The 25540-nt window shown below is 45.1% G+C and overlaps 1 protein-coding gene across 1 annotated transcript in view; it reads left to right on the top strand.

Annotated features, from left to right (window-relative positions):
* The window catches only part of dcbld1 (discoidin, CUB and LCCL domain containing 1), a 36040-nt gene that overhangs the window by 7991 nt on the left and 2509 nt on the right, over positions 1-25540 (top strand). The window contains exons 3-14 of the mRNA XM_021600424.2: positions 3620-3763; positions 5031-5082; positions 5383-5455; positions 8986-9119; positions 10946-10986; positions 12785-12991; positions 16475-16596; positions 16825-16972; positions 18903-19007; positions 19093-19171; positions 22553-22602; positions 23003-23122. Of these exons, the coding sequence (XP_021456099.2) occupies positions 3620-3763; positions 5031-5082; positions 5383-5455; positions 8986-9119; positions 10946-10986; positions 12785-12991; positions 16475-16596; positions 16825-16972; positions 18903-19007; positions 19093-19171; positions 22553-22602; positions 23003-23122 (1275 nt within the window). The remainder of the gene's footprint in view (positions 1-3619; positions 3764-5030; positions 5083-5382; positions 5456-8985; positions 9120-10945; positions 10987-12784; positions 12992-16474; positions 16597-16824; positions 16973-18902; positions 19008-19092; positions 19172-22552; positions 22603-23002; positions 23123-25540) is intronic.

Raw genomic sequence — 25540 nt, 5'->3', positions numbered from 1 at the left:
AGTCTCTGTTAACTTGATCTCTGTGCTTTGATAGGGTTTGAATATACACTACCAGTCAAAAGTTTGGACACACCTACTCGTTCAAGGGTTTTTCTTTATTTGGACTATTTTCTACATTATAGAATAATAGTGAAGACATCAAAACTATGAAATAACACACATGGAATCATGTACTAACCAAAAAAGTGATCAACAAAATCAAAATATATTTGAGATTATTCAAAGTAGCCACCCATTGCCTCGATGACAGCTTTGCACACTCTTGACATTCTTTCAACCAGCTTCATGAGGTAACCTGGAAAGCTTTTCCAACAGTCTTGAAGGAGTTCTCACATGCTGAGCACTGGTCTGCTTTTCCTCCACTCTGTGGTCCAACTTGTCCCAAACCATTTAAATTGGGTTGAGGTCTGGTGATTGTGGAGTCCAGGTCATCTGATGCAGCACTCATCACTCTCCTTCTTCGTTAAATAGCCCCTACACAGCCTGGAGTTGTGTTTTGGGTCATTGTCCTGTTGAAAATCAAATGATAGTCCCACTAAGCGCAACCAGATGGGATGGCGTATCGCTGCAGAATGCTGTGGTAGCCACGCTGGTTAAGTGTGCCTTGAATTCTAAATAAATCACAGACAGTGTCACCAGCAAAACACCCCCACCTCCATGCTTCATGGTGGGAACCACGCATGCGGAGATCATCCGTTCACCTACTCTGCGTCTCACAAAGACACAGCGGTTGGAACCAAGAATGATTTGCGGAGTCGCTGTCTGTTAATGTGGAGATGTCTGTTACTTGAACTTTGAAGCATTTATTTGGGCTGCAATCTGAGGTGCAGTTAAATCCCAATTGTCTGAGGCTGTTAACACTAATGAACTTATCCTCTGCTGCAGAGGTAACTCTGGGTCTTCCATTCCTGTGGCGGTCCTCATGAGAGCCAGTTTCATCATAGTGCTTGAGGGTTTTTGCAACTGCACTTGAAGAAACTTTCAAAGTTCTTGACATTTTCCGGATTGACTGAACTTCAAGTAATGGACTCTCGTTTCGCTTCAGTTTTATTGCTGTTCTTTCCATTATATGGACTAACCGAGAATAGATGCTCTGGGCTTTGCAGCAGATATGTAGAATGTTTGAGTTGAATAGACAGGCCTTACAGACGGTGTGCTCTTAACTGACTCGTACAGTAAGACATTGTGACCCTTGACCCTCCATGTAATCTTCATTCCAATTTCTTTACTTTGATTGTCCTACATTTTGTTAGAAGTCGATCAATTTTGTATTGAACACATCTAAGGAAACAGTGACGCAAGTGTGTACAACATGTGAGACGCAACCGCCACCTCACCTGACAATTAGTCACGGTATATCTGACGAGCAATGAAACGTCTGCCGGCTGTTAGCGGAGCCCAACACAGAAGCATTTGTCATGCAGCACTGTGCCAGGAAGTCTCTCCTTCAGCCTGCTACTGCGAGTAAGAATGAGCAGGAAGTCTCTCCTTCAGCCTGCCACTGCGAGTAAGAATGAGCAGGAAGTCTCTCCTTCAGCCTGCCACTGCGAGTAAGAATGAGCAGGCTGGGGAGAAGAGCAGGGTATGGGCTGAGGGTAATGTTGAGCTGCCAGATCCATCTTAATGCAGTGAATTATTATCATGCCCATGTTGCAACTCGCCCACGGCTGAGTTTACCAGTACAGAGGCCAGGGTGTCAAGGGCCCCTGGGAATCTCAGTGGTGAAACACTGCATGCCTTGGCTTCTCCCCTCAACAGCTTCCTGGTGGAAGCATTCCATTACCGACCAGGTTTCACAACGTGTGTTGCGCATAAATATCCATAGGAATTAGTGTTGTTTACAGTATTCCATTCCCGGGTCATACTTTTCTAACAGGAAATCGTGTCCTGACCTTGAAAGTGGTATTTTCAGTTCTTTTGACACTTCTTCTTATATGACCCATCTAATGTTCCGTAGGACAATAGGGTTGAGGAATGTATTTGTTCATCGTGAAATCCCTCGGTGTTGTTAACGTGTAGTACCGTGAGTCGGTGGATATAGTGATTTCCACCCCAGAGGCTGTGGCTTCCATGGCGCTGACTGGTGGAGGCATCGTGTCTCATCATGGCCGTCAGGTGAAAGAAAAGCCACAAAGGCCATGGAGACCAAGAACAACCAGCACTGGCTGAGTTCCCTCTCATTGGAAAGGGCCCTGGGCACTAGGTTGGCCTGGGCATCTCTCTCTCACATCTCTTTGTCTGCCCTGCAAATTATTTACAGTGAGATTCCTGTCGTTGACAAAAGGGAAGCTTTTTTTCCCTCCTGTGTGAAAGGGAGAGGAAGAGCGGTTTAGATGACATGATGTGGCTTGGCTTGTTGGGGCTGAAAATAGAGCGCCCGTTAGTGAGGTCTGGAGGGACAAACAGTCCCAGTGGGAGGGGGGACCCTGTAGATAGCAGGTCAGACCTTGTCTGTGACCTCAGATATGGTGTCGGGGTTTTCCGATAATATGCAATTATTTGCTCTATTTTGGTGGCCTGTTACATTCTAATGCCTTGATTCTTCTGAAATACACAACTAAACTATTTTACCTCCAACATTGGTAGAAGAGTTGAGTAGAAAGACAATTAAAATGACTGAAAAATGTACTGTATGAATTCAGTGTTTTGTTAATAGTTTTGGATATTGTCTAGTCCTATATGATCAGGACTATTTTCTAAGAAAGAGAACATTTAACCTGTTCTCTTGAGTAGTTTCACGGTATACCGAAATGTGTACTTTTTTTATAATTTTTTTTAAAAAACACAGTTTGGTACGAGAATTTTTGTTACTTCTGTGAAATGTGTCTCACATGAGTGAGAGGATCAAGTCTGTCAGTGTAGCCCCCTTTTTTATAGTGCTAAGATCAAAGTGCCTGCTCCGCTTATTCATTCCTTGCAAGAGCTGTCTGGGCTGCTGTTAGCTACCCAGTCCACAACAGGAGATTGGTGGCACCTTAAATGGGGAGGACAGGCTCGTGATGATGGCTGGAGCGGAATAAGTGGAATGGTCTCGCATGCATCAAACACATGGTTTGTAAGGAGCCTGTGCACCGCGTCTCTGTGGCTGGCTATATGAAACGTGTGAAAGAAAACACATGAAGGTGCCACAAAACAATAATTTTGCTAAGATACCACTTACATAGGACGTGTAAATTCACGCACAGGAGACGATAAAGAAGCATCCTGAAAATACATTTTACTGCAACCAACCACGGCGCACAAAATGTACACCGGTGCGGAGGAGGAAAGACAGCCAGGAGACTGACAAACCAGCAGTTTCTCTGTCATCGCTCACTTATCAAAAGATGACAAGGCATATCATTCATTCTAGCGGGAGAGGGCTATACAGACTTTTCTGACAAGCGTACTAGCGTACTTTTAAATGAAAAGTAGCCTAGTTAATTTATGAAGTGGGAAAAGTAGCCGGCCGAAAATTGAGTCTGTTACCGGCTGTTTGGCCGGCACTTAGGGAGAACACTGGTGGCACCGTCTTGTGTTGGTAATTTGGAATATGAAATAAGGTCACATTGCTGTCAAAATTCAGATTAATGCAGGTCGTTGGTTGTTTTGATAAACCTGCCATTCTCTCCGGTTGCAGTGTATGGGACATTCTGTGGCAGCCTGAAGTCCTACCCCAGAGAGATGCACACAGACTCCAATGAGGTCATCGTACAGTTCCGCAGCGGGCGTCACAACTCCGGACGAGGGTTTCTTCTCTCCTACTCCACCGGGGACAACAGAGGTTTGAAGCTCTTCCTCCTAAACTAACGGTTATGCTGTTTTAGTATTGAACACCAGAGTCTGAATGTTGCACCTGTGTCCTGTTCCGTCCCTCTTGGTTTACCGGACAGACAGTGATCCCGGTAAACCAATCAGCTTTGCCACATGCCACGGCTTGCCTTTCCTCTTCGTTTCTCTGCGCAGGGTGAACTTGGGGCTGTTTCTACAGGCATCGTTTCCAAACACCGCGTAGACCGCTGTCAGTCAGGCCAAGTTGAATAAGACACACATTTCACACAGTGTGCTGATCCAGGAGATTATAGGTGTCAGTTTGCAAACTGGTTTTGATGGATATCCCTGTTTCCACCGTTGTTGTTATCCGAAGCATAATGTAGATGACCGTTGGTGGATAACATGCTGACCAAACCGTCTCTGTGCGTGTGTCCGCCATCATGCGCATGTTGATTTTGTCTGTCCCCACCAGACGTGTTTATGACATGCTGGTTAAAATACAAATACCAATACCAACCGTGGGGGCAGGTCGAAACACACATGAAACATTCAGCTAGCTTGCTGTTGCTAGCTCATTTGTCCTGGAAGATAATCATCGGGTTGTTTATTTTACCTGAAATCTATATGGTCCATTTTTTTGTTGCTGTATCTTTGTAGACTTTTGACCCATTGAGTTATACACAATTGTGTGTTCTCTACTCCGACAATTAATCCACATATAAAACAGGGAAACCTAGTCTCTCCTCGTTGATCCTTCGTCTGTGGAGTTTATATGCCAGTTGGCCTGCCAACTTTAAGGTGTGTTACCGCCACCAACTGGACATGAGTGTGGACTTTTTTCATCTTTCAATCGCCTACGTGGGCATATGCTCTTCAAAACCAATGAGGAGATGCGAGAAGTGGGACTTCTCGCATCAAGTATCTAAAATAGAAGTTATATTTTTGGGCCTGGCTAGGCAGATGCGTGCGAGCAATTTGGATGAAATGATTGAATAATATGTAGGTGTACATTTATTTTGCAACGCTTGCAACAGGGCCGGTTTGGTCAGCATGTAAGAGATGTGTGTGTGTACACATGAATCTTTATCCCAGAGGGAGGGAAGGAACCAGGGTCTTCACCCTGTTGTTCTAATCGTGTCCTGTTATGGTCCCTTCTGCTCCACAGGGCTGGTTTCCTCTGTCTGCTCTACTCTGAAGCCTCTGGTCAGATTTATATTTTTAGCTCTCATTGTATCTCTTCCCTCTCCTGTCCCCCCCCCCCCCCCCCCCCCCCTCAGATCTGCTGACATGTTTAGACAAAGGCAGCCATTTCTCCGACTTAAAGTACAGGTAAGGGTGTTTCGTACGTAGGGGTGTGTGTCGACGACCAGTCAGATGTCTTCCTTTGTGTCCTTGATGAACTGTAATGGCAAGAGATTACTAGATTGATCATGGACCTTAATGGAAAATATTACCCCTTGTTACCCATCAGCTAGTCAAAGATGGGCTTCTCATTTCCTCAATATTCTGAAATATTTATACAATTTAGATTCCAGTATCTTATACGTCTCCATTTAGGTCAATTTTTGTCCACTTACGGCGTTGTAATGTTGGTGTCTCTGGTGTGTCTATTGTTGTCTACCCCCACAGGAAGTACTGTCCGGCAGGATGCAAAGCAGTGACGGGCGACATATCCGGGGATATTTCCCAGGGTTACAGACATGTAAGTATAATTCTACTACTGTCCTCAAGGGTAGCCTACTGCATGCTTTTTTAAACTGTATGTTCCCAGGTTTCTAAAAGCAGACAAATGCTGTTTGCTCTCTGCCTCCTCCCTGGGGAAAGTGTAACCACAGACATTGGATTCGTTATTTACAAGGCATCTTTCTGTCCTTCGAAGCCTTGGCAACAGTGTGGCCCTGACAGGTTCTAGTCCCCTGAAGCAGCCAGTCAGCCATGCACTTGTTTGTTTACTCTTCATTACATTAGCCTGTCCTGTCTTGTGTCAGAGGAACTAAACTGTTCAGAGGCGCCACTTAGACCACCACCGTCCTCTGCCCACAGGTGCTTCGAGTAGTAGTAGGTTTACTGAATGGGCCCTTGTTAGCCAGAGAAACAGACACACCAAAAGCTGGATATGAGGAGTTGGCCCCAGGCTAACCAGTTGTTGCTGGTGCTTTTGTCTGGCTCCTGCTGTGCAAGTGGTTGTGATTTGTTGGGACACTGCTGTGTTGCCCGAGGGTGCTTGTTGTGTCATTTCTACCTCAGAGTTCATACGGGGGGGGGGGCCCTTTGTTCCCGTGATAAACCCCCACCACCCTCCCCCAACACACACACACACACACACACACACAGGTTGTGGAGGTATACTGGATGGGTATTCTGTTTATGTAACTGCTGTGCATTTTTCCTCAGCAGCAGAGCTGGGTTTTGCTGTTTAGTAGGTTGCATCACAGGTCAGTCAAACCACAGAAGCAAGGCAACTGTAAAACCAAACAACAAGTATTTGTGTCTAACTGGCTTAGAGGTCTTGTACTGTAGAACGCTTTGGGCTCCTTACACCTATTTAGAGCTAGAGATTTGCCACCTTTCAGTGTAATACCTGGAAATAGTAGCTATATAGTAATACCATAAGATGTGTAATACTAAGGTAAACAGCCAAACACACACAGACTTAAGAACTAAGCACTGTGAGAAAGTTCTGGTCACTGATGTCCAGAGTCACTTCCGAACCATAGTTTTACCAGCCCTCCCATCTATGGGCTCAGGACATATCAAATCAATTATATGATCTCTATGGGGCTCTGGGAAACCTTTCATGTGGGCCCCCTGGAGGGGATCAACCCCAGTTGTGGTCCTCCGGCCCTGTCCACCCCTGCCTTGGCTGGTGTATCTAAAAAGAGAGGGGCTTTTCAGACCAGGGGCTTTCTCGAGCTCCTGAGGGTCAGCTCTCTCTTGGGCGTGATCAGGGCTACTGAGTGGCCAGAGGTCAGTGTGACAATGTGACAGACAGCTTCAGGCCTAGGAAGCCCAGCAGGGAGCTCAAGCCCCACAACAATAGGCTGCTGGAGCACAACAACAATGTTCCACCGTCTGCTGCTGGGAAGAAGCATGAGGGGTCTAGGGCCGAGGGACTGAACCATAGAGCTCGTCTCCAGAGCGATCGATTAGTCCACGTTGGCTATTGTATAGGGAGGGTTTGGTGGAGGGCCTAGATTACGAGATAAAGCCTGTGGAACAGAAGTTGTTTTCTCTGTCCACTGCACCCATTCAATAGACACGCTCATTAGCATTTAGACTAACGCAACCGTTTGTACGTGTTCTGGGCGGTCTGTTGCATTAATGGCTCCTCAGAGTATATTTGGTGTAACCATTCACATTGTTTTGATACACTGCATATAGGTAATTAACGTGGTTATCACACCATATGTCGCCATTCCGTGTGAAGAAGCACTGTAGTAAATGAATCATTTAGCAATATGTTCTGTTTGTTGAAAGGTCATTTGTCTCTTTAGTTAGTGAATATGACCCTTGAGCATTGACAGCAGGGAAGTAAGTAACTGTTGATGGTTCCTCTTCTACTGTGTGTTATTAATCCCCCGCCACCCCCCCCCCCCCCCCCCCCCCCCCCCCGCGCTGCTAAAATGGTAAATGCTCCTCTGAAATACAGTAATCAGCAGAGGTATAGACGAGAAGGTTAACTGAGGCAGGACACATAGCCAGTCTCAGTTAGAACCAGACAGTCCTTGGCTGAAGTGTTAAAGCCATTATCTAGTCTATGCCTCTCCTAGTAACAGCAGCAACCTTGAACCCAGCCTTGCTCTAGCACCAGTCCATGATTAGTCTCTAGACATAACTGACTGGGGCCATGATCTAATATACAAACTACCAGAGCCTATCCATCTGCTCTATCGGCAGCCAGACGGACGGGCAGCAGGACAGGGTTATCTGTATTTACGCTGTCTTGCCCTGCAGTATATAAAAGATCAGGGTAATACTCACGAGGCAGTTAAATCTGTCCCCAGAGCAGCTGTTATTCCAGATAAGAGACTCTGTAAAGCAGGTCCTCAGGGTCCCAGCCACTGGTCCTGTTATGGGAGCAGCAGCCCTCCCTCCCACCCAGCATGGAATATGTGCTCAGTGAACACCTAGTTGCCAGACCAGCCTGTCTGGAATCTAGCCTGTCTGTAATTGCTTTTTACATGGAAAGGGAGGAAATTGCTGCAGGCTGAAATGAGCCGAAACGGATTTTTAGCACAGAGCTTTCACCTTGTCCCCATGTTAAAGTTAAATTATTATATATATTTATTTTTTACATTTGAATAACAATATGTTTTCAGTAACTCATTTTTTTGGGGTCTGTATTAATGTGTTTGAGTGCTTGTTTCAATTGATCCTTGATGGACCCTAATGGAGAATGTTATCCGCAGAGCTCGGATACATTTTTAAAGCGCTCCAGTGATTGCCATGTTAATTGTAAGTCGTCAATTGTAAATCATCAATCCTGTCTGTTTGGAGAAAATGCACGTTTTATACTCTTATCTCTGAGGTCATTCCTACCTGTCCCAGTCTTTCATTTCAGCAGCAGGGTGGGTCATTCACTGAGCGGTAGGCAGCTAGCTATTCCAGAGCTATGTTCTGTGACAAGGTACTGCTTTTCTAAGTAACTCATCACCGAGAAATATGTTTGACATTCCTCCTATAGCTACAATTACCGTCATTGTCGCCCCTAGAACGCAATCACAATGTGCCTTTTTTCCCATGCTTAAGTTAAGTGTGGCGTGATTGAGAATGCATGGACCTTAAATAAGATTAGAGTCGACTGTGGCTCCATGTCATGAGATTGCCTCTTTCATTTGTGTTGAGATGCCTGTGCTCCCATTGCTGACACAGATGAATGATGGGGTGCGGCATTGCGTACACGCCGTCTATCATGGGGCGGGGCCAGTCCCCGTAAAGGGGAACCTCGGAAGGAGGGATGGTGCATTGTAATGAACAGAGATGCGCTGATGGAAGCCGTGGTGCAAGCCTTTTCACTTAGGGTGTCCATGTTTAAATGTGTATGTTCCGTGGCCTACACTGTCTTGATGAAATGGTTTTTGCCATGCGTAGTATTTCTGTGTGGTAGTGGTTTTTGGCTAGCTCACGGTCAGACTTTCGTTACCAGTGTGCAAAGTTTCACTCTTCTCACTGCGTTTCGTCGTGGTTATCTGTGCTGACTGTCTGTGACATCTCATATCTCTCTGCTTTCAGACGTCTGTGCTGTGTAAGGCTGCGGTCCATGCCGGGGTTATCCTGGATGAGTTAGGAGGCTGGGTATCCGTGGAGACCCAAAAAGGCCTGAGTCACTACCCCGCCACCAGAGCCAATGGGATCCAGTCCAAAGAGTGAGTACTGCGGAATGACATGCCATGATTAAGAGGGCGGGCAGTACAACAGCAGTAGATGTGAATGTCAGGCATCATATGTTGCCCTTAACAGCACTAAAGGCTACTACTAAGGCTGCTCTTTAGATAGGCAGCCCAATTCTGATCTGTGAAAAAGATCTGTTGTGAAAAGATCTGATGTGATTGGTCAAAAATGATCAGAATTGGGCTGCCTGTGTAAATGCAGCCTAAGCAGAGGTACCAATTGGTATCCAAAAACATTATCTACTGGCTTAGGATAGCTCGTTGTAAGATTCTGAAAGAAGTGGTTGCATGATGGGACACCTCATGTTCTGTCATCTCTGCTATGAGAGTTAAATAAATGGCACTTGCTCACTGCCCCTGACCTTGAATAGTTTACCTCAGTCAAAACAGGATTCATCAGGCAGGGCTAGCGGGCTTGCATTCCTGCACTGTTTCAGCGATAAGATTAGCCAGCTCCTCGCTAACGTCAGAGACACTCAGTATGGCCTATGGCAATCACCGAGATGTGTGATGGAGGTCTGAGGTGGCCGAGGAGAGAATAATATTGGCCATCACTCAAGCTGTCGGTAATATATTCAGTTGGGCACAGGTTTCTGTCATTTAGAAGTAATATATGCAAAGATGACCTGAAAAGTCATGGATATCACAAATTGACTTCAGAGCCCTAAGGCCTATAGCTATGTGAATGCATTAAAGCTATGTTGGCAATTCAAACGGAGACATTTTGAAATGTGTGTGTTAGGTTTCCACGTATCGTTGAACGCTGCTCATCAAGCGATCACTTTCTTAATGCTTCGTTGGATTCACTGGCTATACATGCACTGCTGAATTGAATACACACCTCCTTATAGACCTTCAGTATTTGTGGATTTCCCTTGAAAAGTGCTATGTCATCAGATCTACATAAAGCATAGTGCTGCTCCTTTGTCAAATGTACAAGGCTAATTCTCCAAATGCTTGGCCTTTGCTAAAAGGGGTGAGTACTTGGGTTGTCAGAACCCACTGTTAACTGCAACACTCCCAATGGTATTTAAGGTGGTATGAATGAAATGCAGAAAGTATTGGACGCTGTTAAGGCAAGTTTGACATTTTCCCGTTGGATTCTGCTGGATTTGGACATGAAATTCTGGAAGGAAAAACATCGCTTTCACTCGAGCCCCATCCCACCTCCAGAAGATGTAAGTTTTTGTCTCTGGAAGAAAATATCAATATCTTGTTTGTAATATGAAATTGGATGATGTCAAATCACGATGGATACCTGTGTTGTTCGTACTGTATCCACGTTGTAGCAGGATCAGTTACGTTTTGACTGAGATACTTTGATTATTTTGACACTCAGGTGAAATTTATTACCTACATTAAAGGGTTTTATCTTTTTGTAGTTTGACACACCTCTGTAATCGTCCCAAAATATAATTGAACCACCAGATCTGCTTTTTTGAACTGTTCAGAAACATCAGATTCAGGAAGCTGGTGAAAATGACAGGATATTGAGTGATGTCTGAGAAAGATAATTCTTCCGACAAGCTCCCTTTAATTCACACCCCCCCCCGGTGTCTTAATGTGTTCAGGTTAATCCCCTAGTTACAGGCAGCGAGGAGAGAAGAGACTCCACAGAGAGTGTAGAAGGGTAGGGGAAACGAGGCACTGGGTCCTGGGGGAAGGCTGATTTGGGAAGAGAACGGGGTGGGGATGCTCCTTTGGGGCCACAATGGATGTTCCTCCACAATGGCAGGCCCTCAGTGTATCATTGTAATCGTTGAAGTCCGCCATTGATGGAAATCTTATTTTTCTTCTTCCAGCGGTTCTTTGTCCGATGCTCTCTTCACGTTCGTCACTAATGGTAAGATTTGTTTTGTTCTCATTCGCTACTGATTTTATGCTTTTTAAATATTTGTATTTCAAACTAAATGTGCCGAATTTCAGGCAGAAATTTGTCAAAGCCTACAAACAACTTACTAAATGAAAAATAGTACGCTGGCATTTTCTGACAATTTGCTGATAGGTGTTGAAAAATGAAATAGTTCACAGTCAACAGGTGCCAAATGGGCAAAATACCTACTTGATTTGGAAAAAATGAAAGCTAACGTAGTCGCATCTTATCTTGGGAAGCATGGGAACCCCTTATCTCCTGTCTGTTTATTTTAATACGGCTGTTTGCAATCTGGCACAGTTTCATCCAGTCAGTCAACTCTACCTGTGGAGAGAGATGGATAGATAGGCTCTGGCTAATCTCACAGCAGGCAGGCAGGCCTCCAGGGAACACCCACAAATAATCACATTCACATCATCCCAGAGACCCTGGACCCACTCCAATTTGTTGTTGTTACCTCGTACCTCTGCACATCGACTCGTTACTCATTGTCTATTTATTTGTATTATTACTACTTTTCTATTTCTCTCTTTCTCTCTGCATTGTTGGAAAGGGCTCGTCAGCATTTGACTGTTAGTCTACGCCTGTTGTTTACGAAGCCCGTGACGAATAAGATTTGAAATGAACCATTGGTGTTAAGTATAGAGAGCAGAAGTATTAATTCAGACACGTGATGATACAATCGCAGATTGGCTGCATGTATTAGTCATATTTGCGCTCAGTAACTGGACAACGGTACCGGTTTCTAAGAACTTGTGATGTGAAACATTTCCAATTCAGTTATGTTTCTCGTGGACTATTGGCCTTTAATATGTGATCGTTAGTTTATTGCCTCGAGGACTACTCCCTTTAACAAATCTATCTTTTGAGTGGAGAGATCTCTCCGATGGACTTAGACAGCATCAATGTTCACGTGACACATTGACAAATGTCCTGACACTGACAAATGCTGCCATGACATACTTTCCCTAGTCTGGAAGCTTCATGACCTCATCAAGAACGTCGATGTCCTGCACTTTAATCAAGACTAGCTCCTTATTGACTGTCCTCTGTCCACACACTCATTATGTTGGAATGGTGATGAGTACAGGAGTCATAGCTGCCTTAGGGTCCTAGTGCATAAGGGTTTAGCTTGTTGACGAGTTGACAGGGCTTTAGTCATAGTTGTTACATAGGGTTTTAGTTAGTTGTGGAGTCGACAGGGCTTTAGTCATAGTTGTTACATAGGGTTTTAGTTAGTTGTGGAGTCAACAGGGCTTTAGTCATAGTTGTTACATACGGTTTTAGTTAGTTGTGGAGTCGACGGGGCTTTAGTCAGACTAGGTGCTCCTGTGACTGTTCTGACAGAATGTCTCCCCTCAGAAAGAAGTGGGCTTTAGAAAAGCTGGGCTCAGATTCCCCTAATGCTTCTCCACTGCCTTTGTGCTCTTTTAAAACATTTACAACATGTGACTCCAGTTAGGAGTACAGAGGCAGATTTTTAAGACGTGTACATTTTCCTGTTGAGTCAATGCTCGCCACGAGTGGCTGTGTTATTGGTTCCACATGCGTTTTATGTTAATTAAATGCTGGTGCAAAGTTGAGGAACAATATACAGTCCCCCTCCTTTGAATTTGGTTTTAAACTTCATCACTTATAATCCATAATAAATCAGAAAAACAAAAACAAGCAGTCATGTTGGAGGGAGACACTGGAAATATTTCAGTTAACTTATAATTCTCCTGAATTAAACTTATTTACTTTTTCCTCTTCCTTTGTTGTTTTCTAGACTGTAAGAACCAGTCAGTGCTGCGGACAGTGTCTGTGAGTGCCAGTTCATGGTGGAAGAGGGCAGGGGAGATGGGTCATCAGTCTGACTGGGCGCCCAACAGCTCCCAGGCTGACCCAGGATCAGGGAGCCGCTCCTGGGCTGCAGACCAGAACGACAGCCTGCAGTGGCTCCTGCTGGACCTGGGGGAGAAGAAGAGGATCACAGGTGAGATAAGAGTCCTACTCAGAAGATAAGTAGTGCACTGTTTTTTTTTTCTCAGGATTTATTTGGATTCCCATATTGGCTCCACACCCTACAGAGCATGTCTTGCTTGCCCAGCATGCCTTTGGGTTACCAGGCGACGCTTAAGTTTTTTTGTTGTTGGAATTTTGAGATTTGGTTGTAGCCTACTGGTACATATTTCCACCGTTGCCACGCTCTCTGTCCTGATGAATGGCAATCCCTTCTTACTGGGCCTGCTCCGTGCTCAGCATACTGTAACCGTTAACCGTAATTAAGTAGGAGCCCTGGTGTTCTTGGCCAAGTCATAAAGGATCAATGGCAGAGCTTTGCTGTAGAGTTCCTCACTCCGTGGCAACAATATAAAAACAGGCCTTCAGTTTTAACTCTCTCCTGCCTGGCTGCCCCCCCTCCCCCTCATTCGTAGCCCTCTAGAGGATGGTAAAAGGGCTAAGGCGCAACATGAACACATCTGTCGGAAAAAGCAGAGGATGGATAGAAATGGGATCAAGGGATTAAGGTTGTTTTAGAGGGGGTAGTTATCCTTATAAAGGGGTCTGTCTCGTGATTTAACTCTGGAGGGCGGTTCACCACTGCCAAACCGTGGCACATGTGCACCACACACACACACACACACACACACACAGAGCATTAGAGAATGCCCCTCTGTATTGCTCCTCTACAAATAAGAGAGAGACTTACAAAGGCTGGTTTAAATATAGGACCATGCCGGACTCAATTTATTTTGAGCGTGGTGTGTGTGTAATCAGCAAGTCACAAGTTAATGTCATGCTGCTTTACAACACATTGGGTTCCAGTCAATGAAGAATGTCTGCTGTTTCTGAAATTCAGAGTTAAGGGGAACATTGTATTGATTGGAATGCGAGCTATTGAAAATGGAAGCACTTTTATAGTAGAATTGTTGTTGTGCAACAATCATAAGATTCTATAGTCTGAGGAATACAACCCTTTCTTTCCTAGACGGTCATGCTTTTCTGATAATCACATTATGGTAGATTGGATTTCTGTTGTCAGAATATGTTCTGGGATTCTTTAGATGGCATTGAGGAGTACACCACATCAGTAACTGGCTTCATCAATAAGTGCATCGATGACGTCGTCCCCACAGTGACTGTACGTACATACCCCAACCAGAAGCCATGGATTACAGGCAACGTCCGCACTGAGCTGCCGCTTTCAAGGAGCGGGATTCTAACCCGCAAGCCTGTAAGAATCCCGCTATGCCCTCCGACGAACCATCAAACAGGCAAAGCTTCAATACAGGACTAAGATCGAATCGTACCTCACCGGCTCCGACGCTCGTCAGATGTGGCAGGGCTTGCAAACTATTACAGACAACAAAGGGAAGCACAGCCACGAGCTGCCCAGTTACACGAACATACCAGACGAGCTAAATTACTTCTATGCTCGTTTCGAGGCAAGTAACACTGAAACATGCATGAGAGCACCAGCTGTTCCGAACGACTGTGTGATCACGCTCTCCGTAGCCAATGTTAGTAAGACCTTTCAACAGGTCACAAGGCCGCAGGGCCAGACGGATTACCAGGACGTGTATTCCAAGTATGCACTGACCAACAGGCAAGTGTCTTCATTGACATTTTCATCCTGTCTCTGTTTCAAGCAGACCACCATAGTCCAGGTGCCCAAGAACACGAAGGTAACCTGCCTAAATGATTACCGATCTGTAGCACTCATTTTTCTGTAGCCATGAAGTGCTTTGAAAGGCTGGTCATGGCTCACATCAACACCATTGTCCCAGAAATCCTAGACCCACTCCAATTTGCATACCACTCCAACAGATCCACAGATGATGCAATCTCTATTGCACTCCACACTGCCCTTCCCCACCTATGTGAGAATGCTATTATTTGACTACAGCTCAGCGTTCAACCCCATAGTGCCCTCAAAGCTCATCACTAAGCTAAGGACCCTGCTTCTAAAACCTCCCTCTGCAACTGGATTGTGGACTTCCTGACGGGCTGCCCCCAGGTGGTAAAGGTAGGGAACAACCCATCCACCACGCTGCTCCTCAACATGCAGGTCCCTCAGGGATGCGTGCCCAGTCCGCTCCTGTACTCCCTGTTCACTCATGACTGCATGGCCAGGCAAGAATCCAACCCCATCATCAAGTTTGATGACACAACAGTGGTAGGCCTGATCACGGACAACAATGAGACAGCCTATAGGGAGGTCAGAGACCTGACCGTGTGGTGCCAGGACAACAACCTCTCCCTCAACGTGATTAAGACAAAGGAGATGATTGTGGACTACAGGAAAAGGAGGACCTAGCACGCCCCCATTCTCATCGACGGGGCTGTCCGGGGAGCACCTGCTCGGCCTCCGACCGCAAGGCACTACAGAGGGTAGTGCCTACGACACAGTACATCACTGGGGCCAAGCTTCCTGCCATCCAAGACCTCTATATTAGGCGGTGTCAGAGGAAGGACCTAAAAATTGTCAGACTTCAGCCACCCTAGTCATAGACTGTTCTCTCTGCTACCGCACAGTAAGCGGTACCGGAGCGCCAAGTCGAGGTCCAAAAGGCTTCTTAACAGCTTCCACCCCCCCAAACCGTAAGACTCCTGAACAGCTAATCAAAGGGCTACCCAGACCCCTCTTTTACACTTCTGCTACTCTCTGTTTATAATCTATGCATAGTCACTTTAATGAACTCTACCTACATGTACATATTACCTCAATTAACCGGTGCCCCCGCACATTGACTCTGTACTGGTATCCCCTGTATATTGCCTCACTTGTTATTTAACTGCTGCTGTTTAATTATTTGTAACTTTTGTATTTTCTACTTATCTATTTTTTTTTAACTTAACACTTAATTGTATTTATTTTCTTAACTTCTTAAAACATTGTTGGTTAAGGGCTTGTAAGTAAGCATTTCACCGTAAGGAATACCTGTTGTATTCTGCGCGTGACAAATTAAAATTAGATTTAACAATTATGAATTGGAAACTATTACACTCAAAGTTCACCAAAAGTACAATTTCAACCATGAGCCAACAATCCAATAGTTACTTTCAATACCTTGAGGGTCTGAGATCCTGTATTGGAATTATGACAGTCATTTCCTATAATGATAGGTGTGCTGCGTCTCCATATAACCCACAATGCCGTGTGTAATGTGGAGTAATGACATGTTGCGGGTCGCCCGTCTGCCGCCATATTGTTCTGGCCCAGTGTCAGGTGCTCATCTGCCACAAAAATGCTCAATCATACTGTCTGGGAGCTGCAAATGACTGTGACGGTTTCCACGTGGTGGTTCAGTGATTGTTCTGCTCTCTGAGGTGATGTCTCCTGTCCCAGTTCCAGTACATTCCAGGACTGACCAATGGGTGACATCACTGCCTCGGACACCGAGATAAAACATTTAAAGGGGGGGGGGACATGTTAAGCAATAGAAAGAAAATGCGCTCTGTTTTTGTTCTACAGGAATTATCACGACTGGCTCCACAATGTTGGACTATGACTACTATGTGATGAGCTTTGTGATCGATCACAAGGAGAGTCGTCGGTGGAGGACCTACACACAGAACAATAGAACACAGAACATGGTGAGTATTACAAATCCAGTTGTCTGATATCTGACTTCCATATTCAATTGCCTGTTATGTCTATTGTTCCATAATTAACTGTCTTTATACATTATTGTACAACAACAGACCTTCCTATATGCATAATCAATGTCTTCTGTTACTCATGAGTCACAAGAATGCTTGCCAGTCCCTCTGACCCTCTCCTCTCTCTCTCTCTCTCTTGGTCTCTCCCTTTCTCCCGGTCAGGTATTTGAGGGGAACCAGGACAGTCTGCATCAGACCAGGAACACCTTCCACCCTCCAATCATAGCCCGCTATTTACGCATCATACCTCACACCTGGCACCAGAGGATTGCCATGACAGTAGAGCTGCTGGGCTGCAACTATGTCAGAGGTACAAATCCTAACCACATCTAACCTGACTACAGCAGAAATATACAGTGGGGAGAAGAAGTATTTGATACACTGATGATTTTGCAGGTTTTCCTACGTACAAAGCATGTAGAGAGAGGTCTGTCATTTTTGTCATAGGTACACTTCAACTGTGAGAGACGGAATCTAAAACAAAAATCCACATTGTATGATTTTTTAAGTAATCAATTTGCATTTTATTGCATGACATAAGTATTTGATCACCTACCAACCAGCAAGAATTCCGGCTCTCACAGACCTGTTAGTTTTTCTTTAAGAAGCCCTCCTGTTCTCCACTCATTACCTGTATTAACTGCACCTGTTTGAACTCGTTACCTGTATAAAAGACACCTGTCCACACACTCAATCAAACGGACTCCAACCTCTCCACAATGGCCAAGACCAGAGAGCTGTGTAAGGATATCAGGGATAAAATTGTAGACCTGCAGAAGGCTGGGATGGGCTACAGAACAATAGACAAGTGGCTTGGTGAGAAGGCAACAACAGTTGGCGCAATTATTAGAAAATGGAAGTTCAAGATGACGGCCAATCACCCTCGGTCTGGGGCCCCATGCAAGATCTCACCTCGTGGGGCATCAATGATCATGAGGAAGGTGAGGGATCAGCCCAGAACTACACGGCAGGACCTGGTCAATGACCTGAAGAGAGCTGGGACCACAGTCTCAAAGAAAACCATTAGTAACACACTACGCCGTCATGGATTAAAATCCTACAGCGCATGCAAGGTCCCCCTGCTCAAGCCAGCGCATGTCCAGGCCCGTCTGAAGTTTGCCAATGACCATCTGGACGATCCAGAGGAGAAATGGGAGAAGGTCATGTGGTCTGATGAGACAAAAAGAGAGCTTTTTGGTCTAAACTCCACTCGCTGTGTTTGGAGGAAGAAGGATGAGTACAACCCCAAGAACACCATCCCAACCGTGAAGCATGGTGGTGGAAACATCATTCTTTGGGGATGCTTTTCTGCAAAGGGGACAGGACGACTGCACCGTATTGAGGGGAGGATGGATGGGGCCATGTTTCGCGAGATCTTGGCCAACAACCTCCTTCCCTCAGTAAGAGCATTGAAGATGGGTCATGGCTGGGTCTTCCAGCATGACAACCACCCGAAACACACAGCCAGGGCAACTAAGGAGTGGCTCCATAAGAAGCATCTCAAGGTCCTGGAGTGGCCTAGCCGGTCTCCAGACCTGAACCCAATAGAAAATCTTTGGAGGGAGCTGAAAGTCTGTATTGCCCAGCGACAGCACCGAAACCTGAAGGATCTGGAGAAGGTCTATATGGAGGAGTGGGCCAAAATCCCTGCTGCAGTGTGTGCAAACCTGGTCAAGAACTACAGGAAACGTATGATCTCTGTAATTGCAAACAAAGGTTTCTGTAGTTCTGCTTTTCTGATGTATCAAATACTTATGTCATGCAATAAAATGCAAATAAATGACTTAAAAATCATACAATGTGATTTTCTGGATTTTTGTTTTAGATTCCGTCTCTCACAGTTCAAGTGTACCGATGATAAAAAAATACAGACCTCTACATGCTTTGTAAGTAGGAAAACCTACAAAATCGGCAGTGTATCAAATACTTGTTCTCCCCACTGTAACAGTCTGGTTGAGTGGGTTTGGCTGCAGGACAAGATGGTGTTATCAGTGAGTCAGTATTTGCGATTGATTGCCTTTTAGAGAAGCTTTGGTGAGGAAGATCAGCTCCTGTAGGGAACTGACCTATTGTTTTACAGTACGTTTACTATAAAGTGGGGAAGTAGGATAGATCTGTAATTTTGCTGAATGTTATTGGCACATCTGTTGATCGTTCAACGCTCACTCGCTACCACTTTTTTTTCTCTACTCTTCTCCCTTTCCCTCTTTACCCTCCTCCCTTTCCCTCTTTACCCTCAGTGAACATGTCATCCCAGGTCACCCTGGAGACGGTACCCACCAAACCCAAGCCTCCGGTGGGGGACGAGGAGATCACTGAGCCGTTGCCCTCCCAGGCAGACCTAGGTACCCATATCATTAAAACATTGCTTCCACCAGATGTTTGTTTGTGTCATAGCTGGCTAACATGCTCTCTCCTCTCTATTCTCAGTAAAGCTGGCCATCATCATCGTACCCACAGTCTTATCTGTGGTGCTCATTGGGATTTGTCTATTCAAGATGCTGCAGAAGTAAGTGGGTCGTTCATGTCATTTGAATAGATAATGTAATGCTTTTAGAGACGGTAGTGTAAGGTCGTGTAAGAAGAGCTTGCACCTTAATGACTCATGGGGTTCCTGTCCCCATGACAACGTGACTGACTAGCTCAGATTGGCCTGACCTTATATGGCCCCGTAGCAGCGGGTTCTCTCTACCGTGTGCCTACTCTCTAGACGATGTCTGTTAATTATGTGTGGGAGATGTCGTCTGTCTGCCTGTGTGTCTGTCAGTATGGATGTGCCTGAGGAGGAGATATTTTCAGGAAAAGAGAGAGGTGAGGACAAGGATTAGATTGGAGCAAGGGAGAGATAGATGTATGGGACAATGAGGGTCAGGAAAATTCCTAGAACGGTCCTTTGAAATAGCTGCCTGTCTGTTGCTCAGCTCACATAACAAGTCTGACCACCAACACAACCAGTCATTCGTGTCAGTGAGAGAACACTGGAGGAGGATGCACAACATACAGTGGGGCAAAAAAGTATTTAGTCAGCCACCAATTGTGCAAGTTCTCCCACTTAAAAAGATGAGAGAGGCCTGTAATTTTCATCATAGGTACACTTCAACTATGATAGACGAAACGAGAAAAAAAAATAGTATTGTAGGATTTTTAATGAATTTATTTGCAAATTATGGTGGAAAATAAGTATTTGGTCAATAACAAACAAGCAAGATTTCTGGCTCTCACAGACCTGTAACTTCTTCTTTAAGAGGCTCCTCTGTCATCCACTCGTTACCTGTATTAATGGCACCTATTTGAACTTGTTATCAGTTCGTTGTCTGGATCAAAAAGCCTCACATTTGCCCAGATGGCCACCAATTTTTCAACCCTTGTATTGGTCAGCCTGTTGTGTGTTTTGGTGTGTGTGTGCCCAACCAAGGACCAGTTGCGCTCTGAGGCGGCTGATGTTGGTGGGATTTGGAGGATGAGTCAACAGGGGAAAGAGCCTCAGATCCACAAAGTCCCTTCCACCAGGTGGCTGATGAGATATGTTGGCACGACTGCCATATTGCATCTCCATCCCAAAGCCCTTGCTTGGAAGTGTACTTTGCCAGGCTGCCAATAACCTTTCTCTCATCCAGGACAAGGTGGCGAAACACGGTAGTGATGACACCATAGGCCTTGTTGATCTCTGCACCAGACAGGATGCTCTTGCCAGCATACTTGGGGTCCAACATGAACGCTGCAGCGTGTATGGGCTTCAGGCAGAAGTCTTCATGCTTTTTGATGTATTTCAGAACTGCAGTTTCCTCTGCTTGGAGCAACAGACAGGATGGCATTGTCTCCCTCAATCCGCTACTGCCATAGGTTTCAGGCTGCTTACCACTCTCTCCCAAAATACATCATCCAGGAGGATCCTCTTGATGGGGCTGTCCATATCAGCAGACTGTGATATGGCCATTTCTTGGAGAGACTTCTTCCTCTCCAGGAGATTGTCAAACATGATGACAACACCACCCCAACTGGTGCTGCTGGGCAGCTTCAATGTGGTGCTCTTATTCTTCTTACTTTGCTGGATGAAGTAGATTGCTGCTATAACTTGATGACCCTTCACATACCTAACCATTTTCCTTGGCTCTCTTCTAGAGTGTATCCATTGTTTTCAGTGCCTGATGTCCTTGAGGAGCAGATTCAATGCATGAGCAGCACAGCCAATGGGTGTGATGTGAGGGTAGGACTCCTCCACTTTAGACCAAGCACTCTTCATGTTCGCAGCATTGTCTGTCACCTGTGCAAACACCTTCTGTGGTCCAAGTCATTGATGACTGCCTTCAGCTCATCTGCAATGTAGAGACCGGTGTGTCTGTTGTCCCTTGTGTCTGTGCTCTTTTAGAATACTGGTTGAGAGGTGGAGATGATTCCTTGCCCACAAACATTTGACCACCCATCAGAGATGATTGCAATACAGTCTGCTTTCTCTATGATTTGCTTGACCTTCACTTGAACTCTGAAATCGGCATCCAGCAAATTAGTAGATAAAGCATGTCTGGTTGGAGGGGTGTATGTTGGGCGAAGAACATTCAGAAATGTCTTCCAATACACATTGCTTGTGAGCATAAGAGGTGAATCAGTTGCATACACAGCTCAAGCAAGACATTCATCAGCATTTCTCTGACTATGTTCCTCCATTGAGGTAAAAAAAAAACTTCTGATTCCAGGAGGACCGTGAGCTGTTGCTATTGATAAGGTGTCTGATTTGTCATTTTCACCTCGAAGAGAGGCAGAGGGACTTTTGTCAGAGGTTGCTTGTTGTGAGCACTGAGGCAACTTTATGCACTTCAGATTATTCTGCATCTTTGTTGCATTCTTCTCATATGGTTTGACACATTATTTGCAAATTGCTTTTACTACTACATTAGAAACAGTGAAATGTCTCCACACATCAGATAGTGCCCATGGCATTTTCCTGTAAAGATTAGAAAACAATAGTAAAAAAACAAACAAATACAATTCCACAGATAAATAGTTAAGCAGTTAGATTAAACAACTCCTGTGTAAGATAATTTAAAAAAAATGAAACATGTATGGAAACAGGTGAATTAACACTCCTCAGTTAGCAGGCAAGCTAAAACCCACATGGTAGCAAAAACTAACTAGTTAGAAATTATTTAAACACACTTTGCTGTAGGCTACTATTTACTAGTTAACTAAAAAACATGTATGTCATATAAAATATTTACTCCACCCAGTATTGTAATCAAAGCATGTAGTCCTTGGCTCAGACAGTGTAGTAGTGTGGGCTCAATAGCATCTCATTAGTGTGAAAGATCTTGAAAATCAGCTGTACATGTAATGGAAGAGTGCACTGTGCATACAGACGGTTGCAATTCCATTGAATTGGGGATAGTTTAACCAAAATATGCCACAAGACCTAGAATTGCCTTGTATATCCCACAAAAAAAAGGTTCACTGTCATAAGCTAACTTCTTTGATGAATTTTAAGCAAAATTCCTGGGCTTAACTTCACATGGAAAATGCGCAACCCTAATTCAGACTAGGAACTGGCTATTGCGTCTCAAAATGGACAAACAGTACTATTGACGCTTTTTTTCTCGTTTTTCAAGCGAAGGTCTTTCTAACGGAGTATGCGAGCACTCTCATTCGGTTCGGCTGAAGCATGCTAATGCCTTACGGGGTCATCTGTCAGTGTCAGAAGATGTGGCCAGCTGTTTGACTCCCCGTGAGAGGGAGCAAAAGGGAGAGGGGGGAAGAGAAACGAGAGAAGGGGTGCTCAGCAGAGCCAGGCAGTGGTGCCTCATCTCCCCCCAGGAGGTTATCAGAGGAATGGGGTGAGGGAGCACCACTGTCCTCCGTGTAACTGGAGTTCACAAAGGCATTTGTCTTTCTGTCACAGGAAGAAGACAAAAGAGAACTCGTACGGATCTTCAGATGCCCAGAAACCAGGTCGGTGAACAATTGACATTGTAAAAGATGTCATTCATATTACTGCACATCAAAATTGAATCACTTTTTTTGTGAGAAACAACATGTATGGTGAAGATGAGCCCTAGAATCCTTTGTTTACAAACTGTAGGCAGGATAATCCATGTTATAGTGATACCCGGGCAGTGGACAGGTTACATATCATTCCTTATCATTATGGCTGCTTTAATGAAACTACCAGAGCCCATTTGTTGATCTGTGACAACATGTCTGTGCTGTGTAGTGGGGGGTTGTGGTTAGTGAAAATTCAGTCAGGCCTGGGCTTGCATCTGGGGCTTATATATGTGCTATCTCTCCATGCTAGAGTCCTGTCATTATGTCTGTCTGTGGAGTTGTCTTTTTACTGCCTGCCGGCCCTCAGGTTGCTGGAAGCAGATCAAGCAGCCGTTTGCCAGGCACCAGTCCACAGAGTTCACCATCAGCTACAGTTCAGAGAAAGACCCAATACAGAAACTAGACCTGGTCACCAGCACCATGGCAGGTGAGGACACATGCACTCACTGAGACGTACGTCCATACTCTCACACGTCCAATCATCACAACTCAAGAGGCTGAGGCACCCATGGAAGTGAATATAGAAGCATTCTGTGGCGGCACCACTAGGGCTGTGGCGGCACCACTAGGGCTGTGGCGGCACCACTAGGGCTGTGGCGGCACCACTAGGGCTGTGGCGGCACCACTAGGGCTGTGGCGGCACCACTAGGGCTGTGGCGGCACCACTAGGGCTGTGGCGGTCACGAAATTTCGTCAGCTGGTGATTGTCAAACAAATAACTGCCTGTCCCATGGTAATTGACCGTTAATTAGCATGAACACTTTTGGCATCTCCTGGCTTCCACACACAACCTACAAACCACTGATGCAGACCTTTGGAACATCTACATTTGAATAAATCCAGTTTAATAAATCCATGTAATATAGCCTACACCTTCACAATAAGTTCTAAAGAAACATGAAATTAAGAAAATGTAGTCTATTTCAGAAGAACAGAATAGCATACTGAGTTGTCTTTATGTTAGGTCCTGATCTGACTATGCCATATGGCAGTGGGCTACACTAGTTCATTTAGTAGATAAGATTAGCTTAGAATTCCGTGGCATTATTTTATATTATTTTACAAAGCTGAATAAAATAGAAGGGATATTTTCTCCAAATAATTTGCTGGAGTGTGCACATGCGGCAATTCTGTGTTGAGCGTTTAACAAAGAAATAGGTATTCCTATATGCTTAATTTAGATTAATTAATGTAACTTTCATGTCAGGATAAGCTTGCAGGAAGGGTACCACATGAGGGAGGAGGATGTCTTCCCTGTAATGCACAGCGTTGAGATTGCCTGCAATGACAACAAGCTCAGTCTGATGATGCTGTGACACACTGCCCTAAACTATGACGGACCCTCCACCTCCAAATCGATCCCACTCAAGAGCCTCAGTGTAACGATCATTCCTTCGACGATAAACCCGAATCCGACCATCACCCCTGGTGAGACAAAACCGTGACTCGTCAGTGAAGAGCACTTTTTGCCAATCCTGTCTGGTCCAGCGACGGTGGGTTTGTGCCCATAGGCACCGTTGTTGCCGGTGATGTCTAGTGAGGACCTGCCTTACAACAGGCCTACAAGCCCTCAATCAAGCCTATTGCGGACAGTCTGAGCACTGATGCAGGGATTGTGCATTCCTGGTGTAACTCGGGCAGCTTGCCCGCTTTGCATGTTATTTTCGCATTTAATACATGTCACAAATCAATTTGCATTTGGTACCTTGGGCAGAGTGTTGGCACCAACTCACGAAACCCCCGTTTCTCCACCGTGTAAATTGGGACCATGTCTTTGCAGATGTAAGTTGTAACGGCAGCTGTTATCTCCTTCCATCTTTGATTATTTTTCATATGGTTTGCCGCGGGCAAAAGCCTCAGCAAGTTGGGGGTTTGTTTTGAGCACTCTACACATTTTTTGGGGTCTCATCCATAGACTCTCACCGTACTGTTTGACATGATTCTTGCGTAGGTGGTAAAATAGGTTAGTGGTATTTGAGGCCTGCGGCATATTTAGCAGAGGACTGTTTTCTGGTCCGTGTCAGACTTTTCATACCCAAACCACGTCCATGTGAGCGAAGTAGCCCCTCTTTTAGGGCCGAGCTCTGTGCCTCCGTGCTCTGTGTCACGTTCACTCTCCTCCATGTTTGTTTGTGTTGCAAATTTCCTTTCACACGTGCCGTGTGGAAGAACGCAAAGCGCCGTCCAACTGACTAAAAATATTGCCGTATAGTGTGATTTGCGACACAATGAAATAAACGAGAGCTTAATATGAAACGATATGCTTTATTTATCGTCACACGATATACATCGTCATATCGCCCAGCCCTACTTAATATTAGGAAAAGCCTATAGAAAGCTGATGGGATCCTCCTCTTTTTAGTGGAGGCCATCACTCTGTTTTCTCACCCAATTGCATAGCCTATAGAAATGTTTTAGAACATGAGCTCATGGGCTCTCATGAAGTGTTTGATTTAGACTTTCGATTACATTTGCATTGATGTCAGAGTGATTAGAGGGACAATCGAGTGCTGAGTACCAGTTAGCAAGTCTGGTAGGTTACTAATGACCATCAGCAGTATCAGAGCCTGGAGAAGCCTAATCACCGTGACTAAATGATCATAATTAAATTTGACTCCCTTCATGACTTGTGACTGCCGGTGTGGCGGTAATACAGTCACCGTAACAGCCCTAGGCACCACCACCTGCTATTGAACTTCCATCTTCCTTCACGAGAGGCTGGGTTACTTGTATTGATCCATAATTACTCCATCACCCAGGCAGTGTGTGGTGGTGAACTCTGAAAGTCAAGCTCTCCACTCTTTACAGACAACTCCATTCACAGTAACTGTGACCCTTCTCGCAC

Source organism: Oncorhynchus mykiss, chromosome 4 (assembly GCF_013265735.2).
Source record: "Oncorhynchus mykiss isolate Arlee chromosome 4, USDA_OmykA_1.1, whole genome shotgun sequence".
Classification (NCBI taxonomy): domain Eukaryota; kingdom Metazoa; phylum Chordata; class Actinopteri; order Salmoniformes; family Salmonidae; genus Oncorhynchus; species Oncorhynchus mykiss.
The sequence above is the reverse complement of the archived record's forward strand: the minus strand, read 5'-3'. Positions and strand labels throughout refer to the sequence as shown.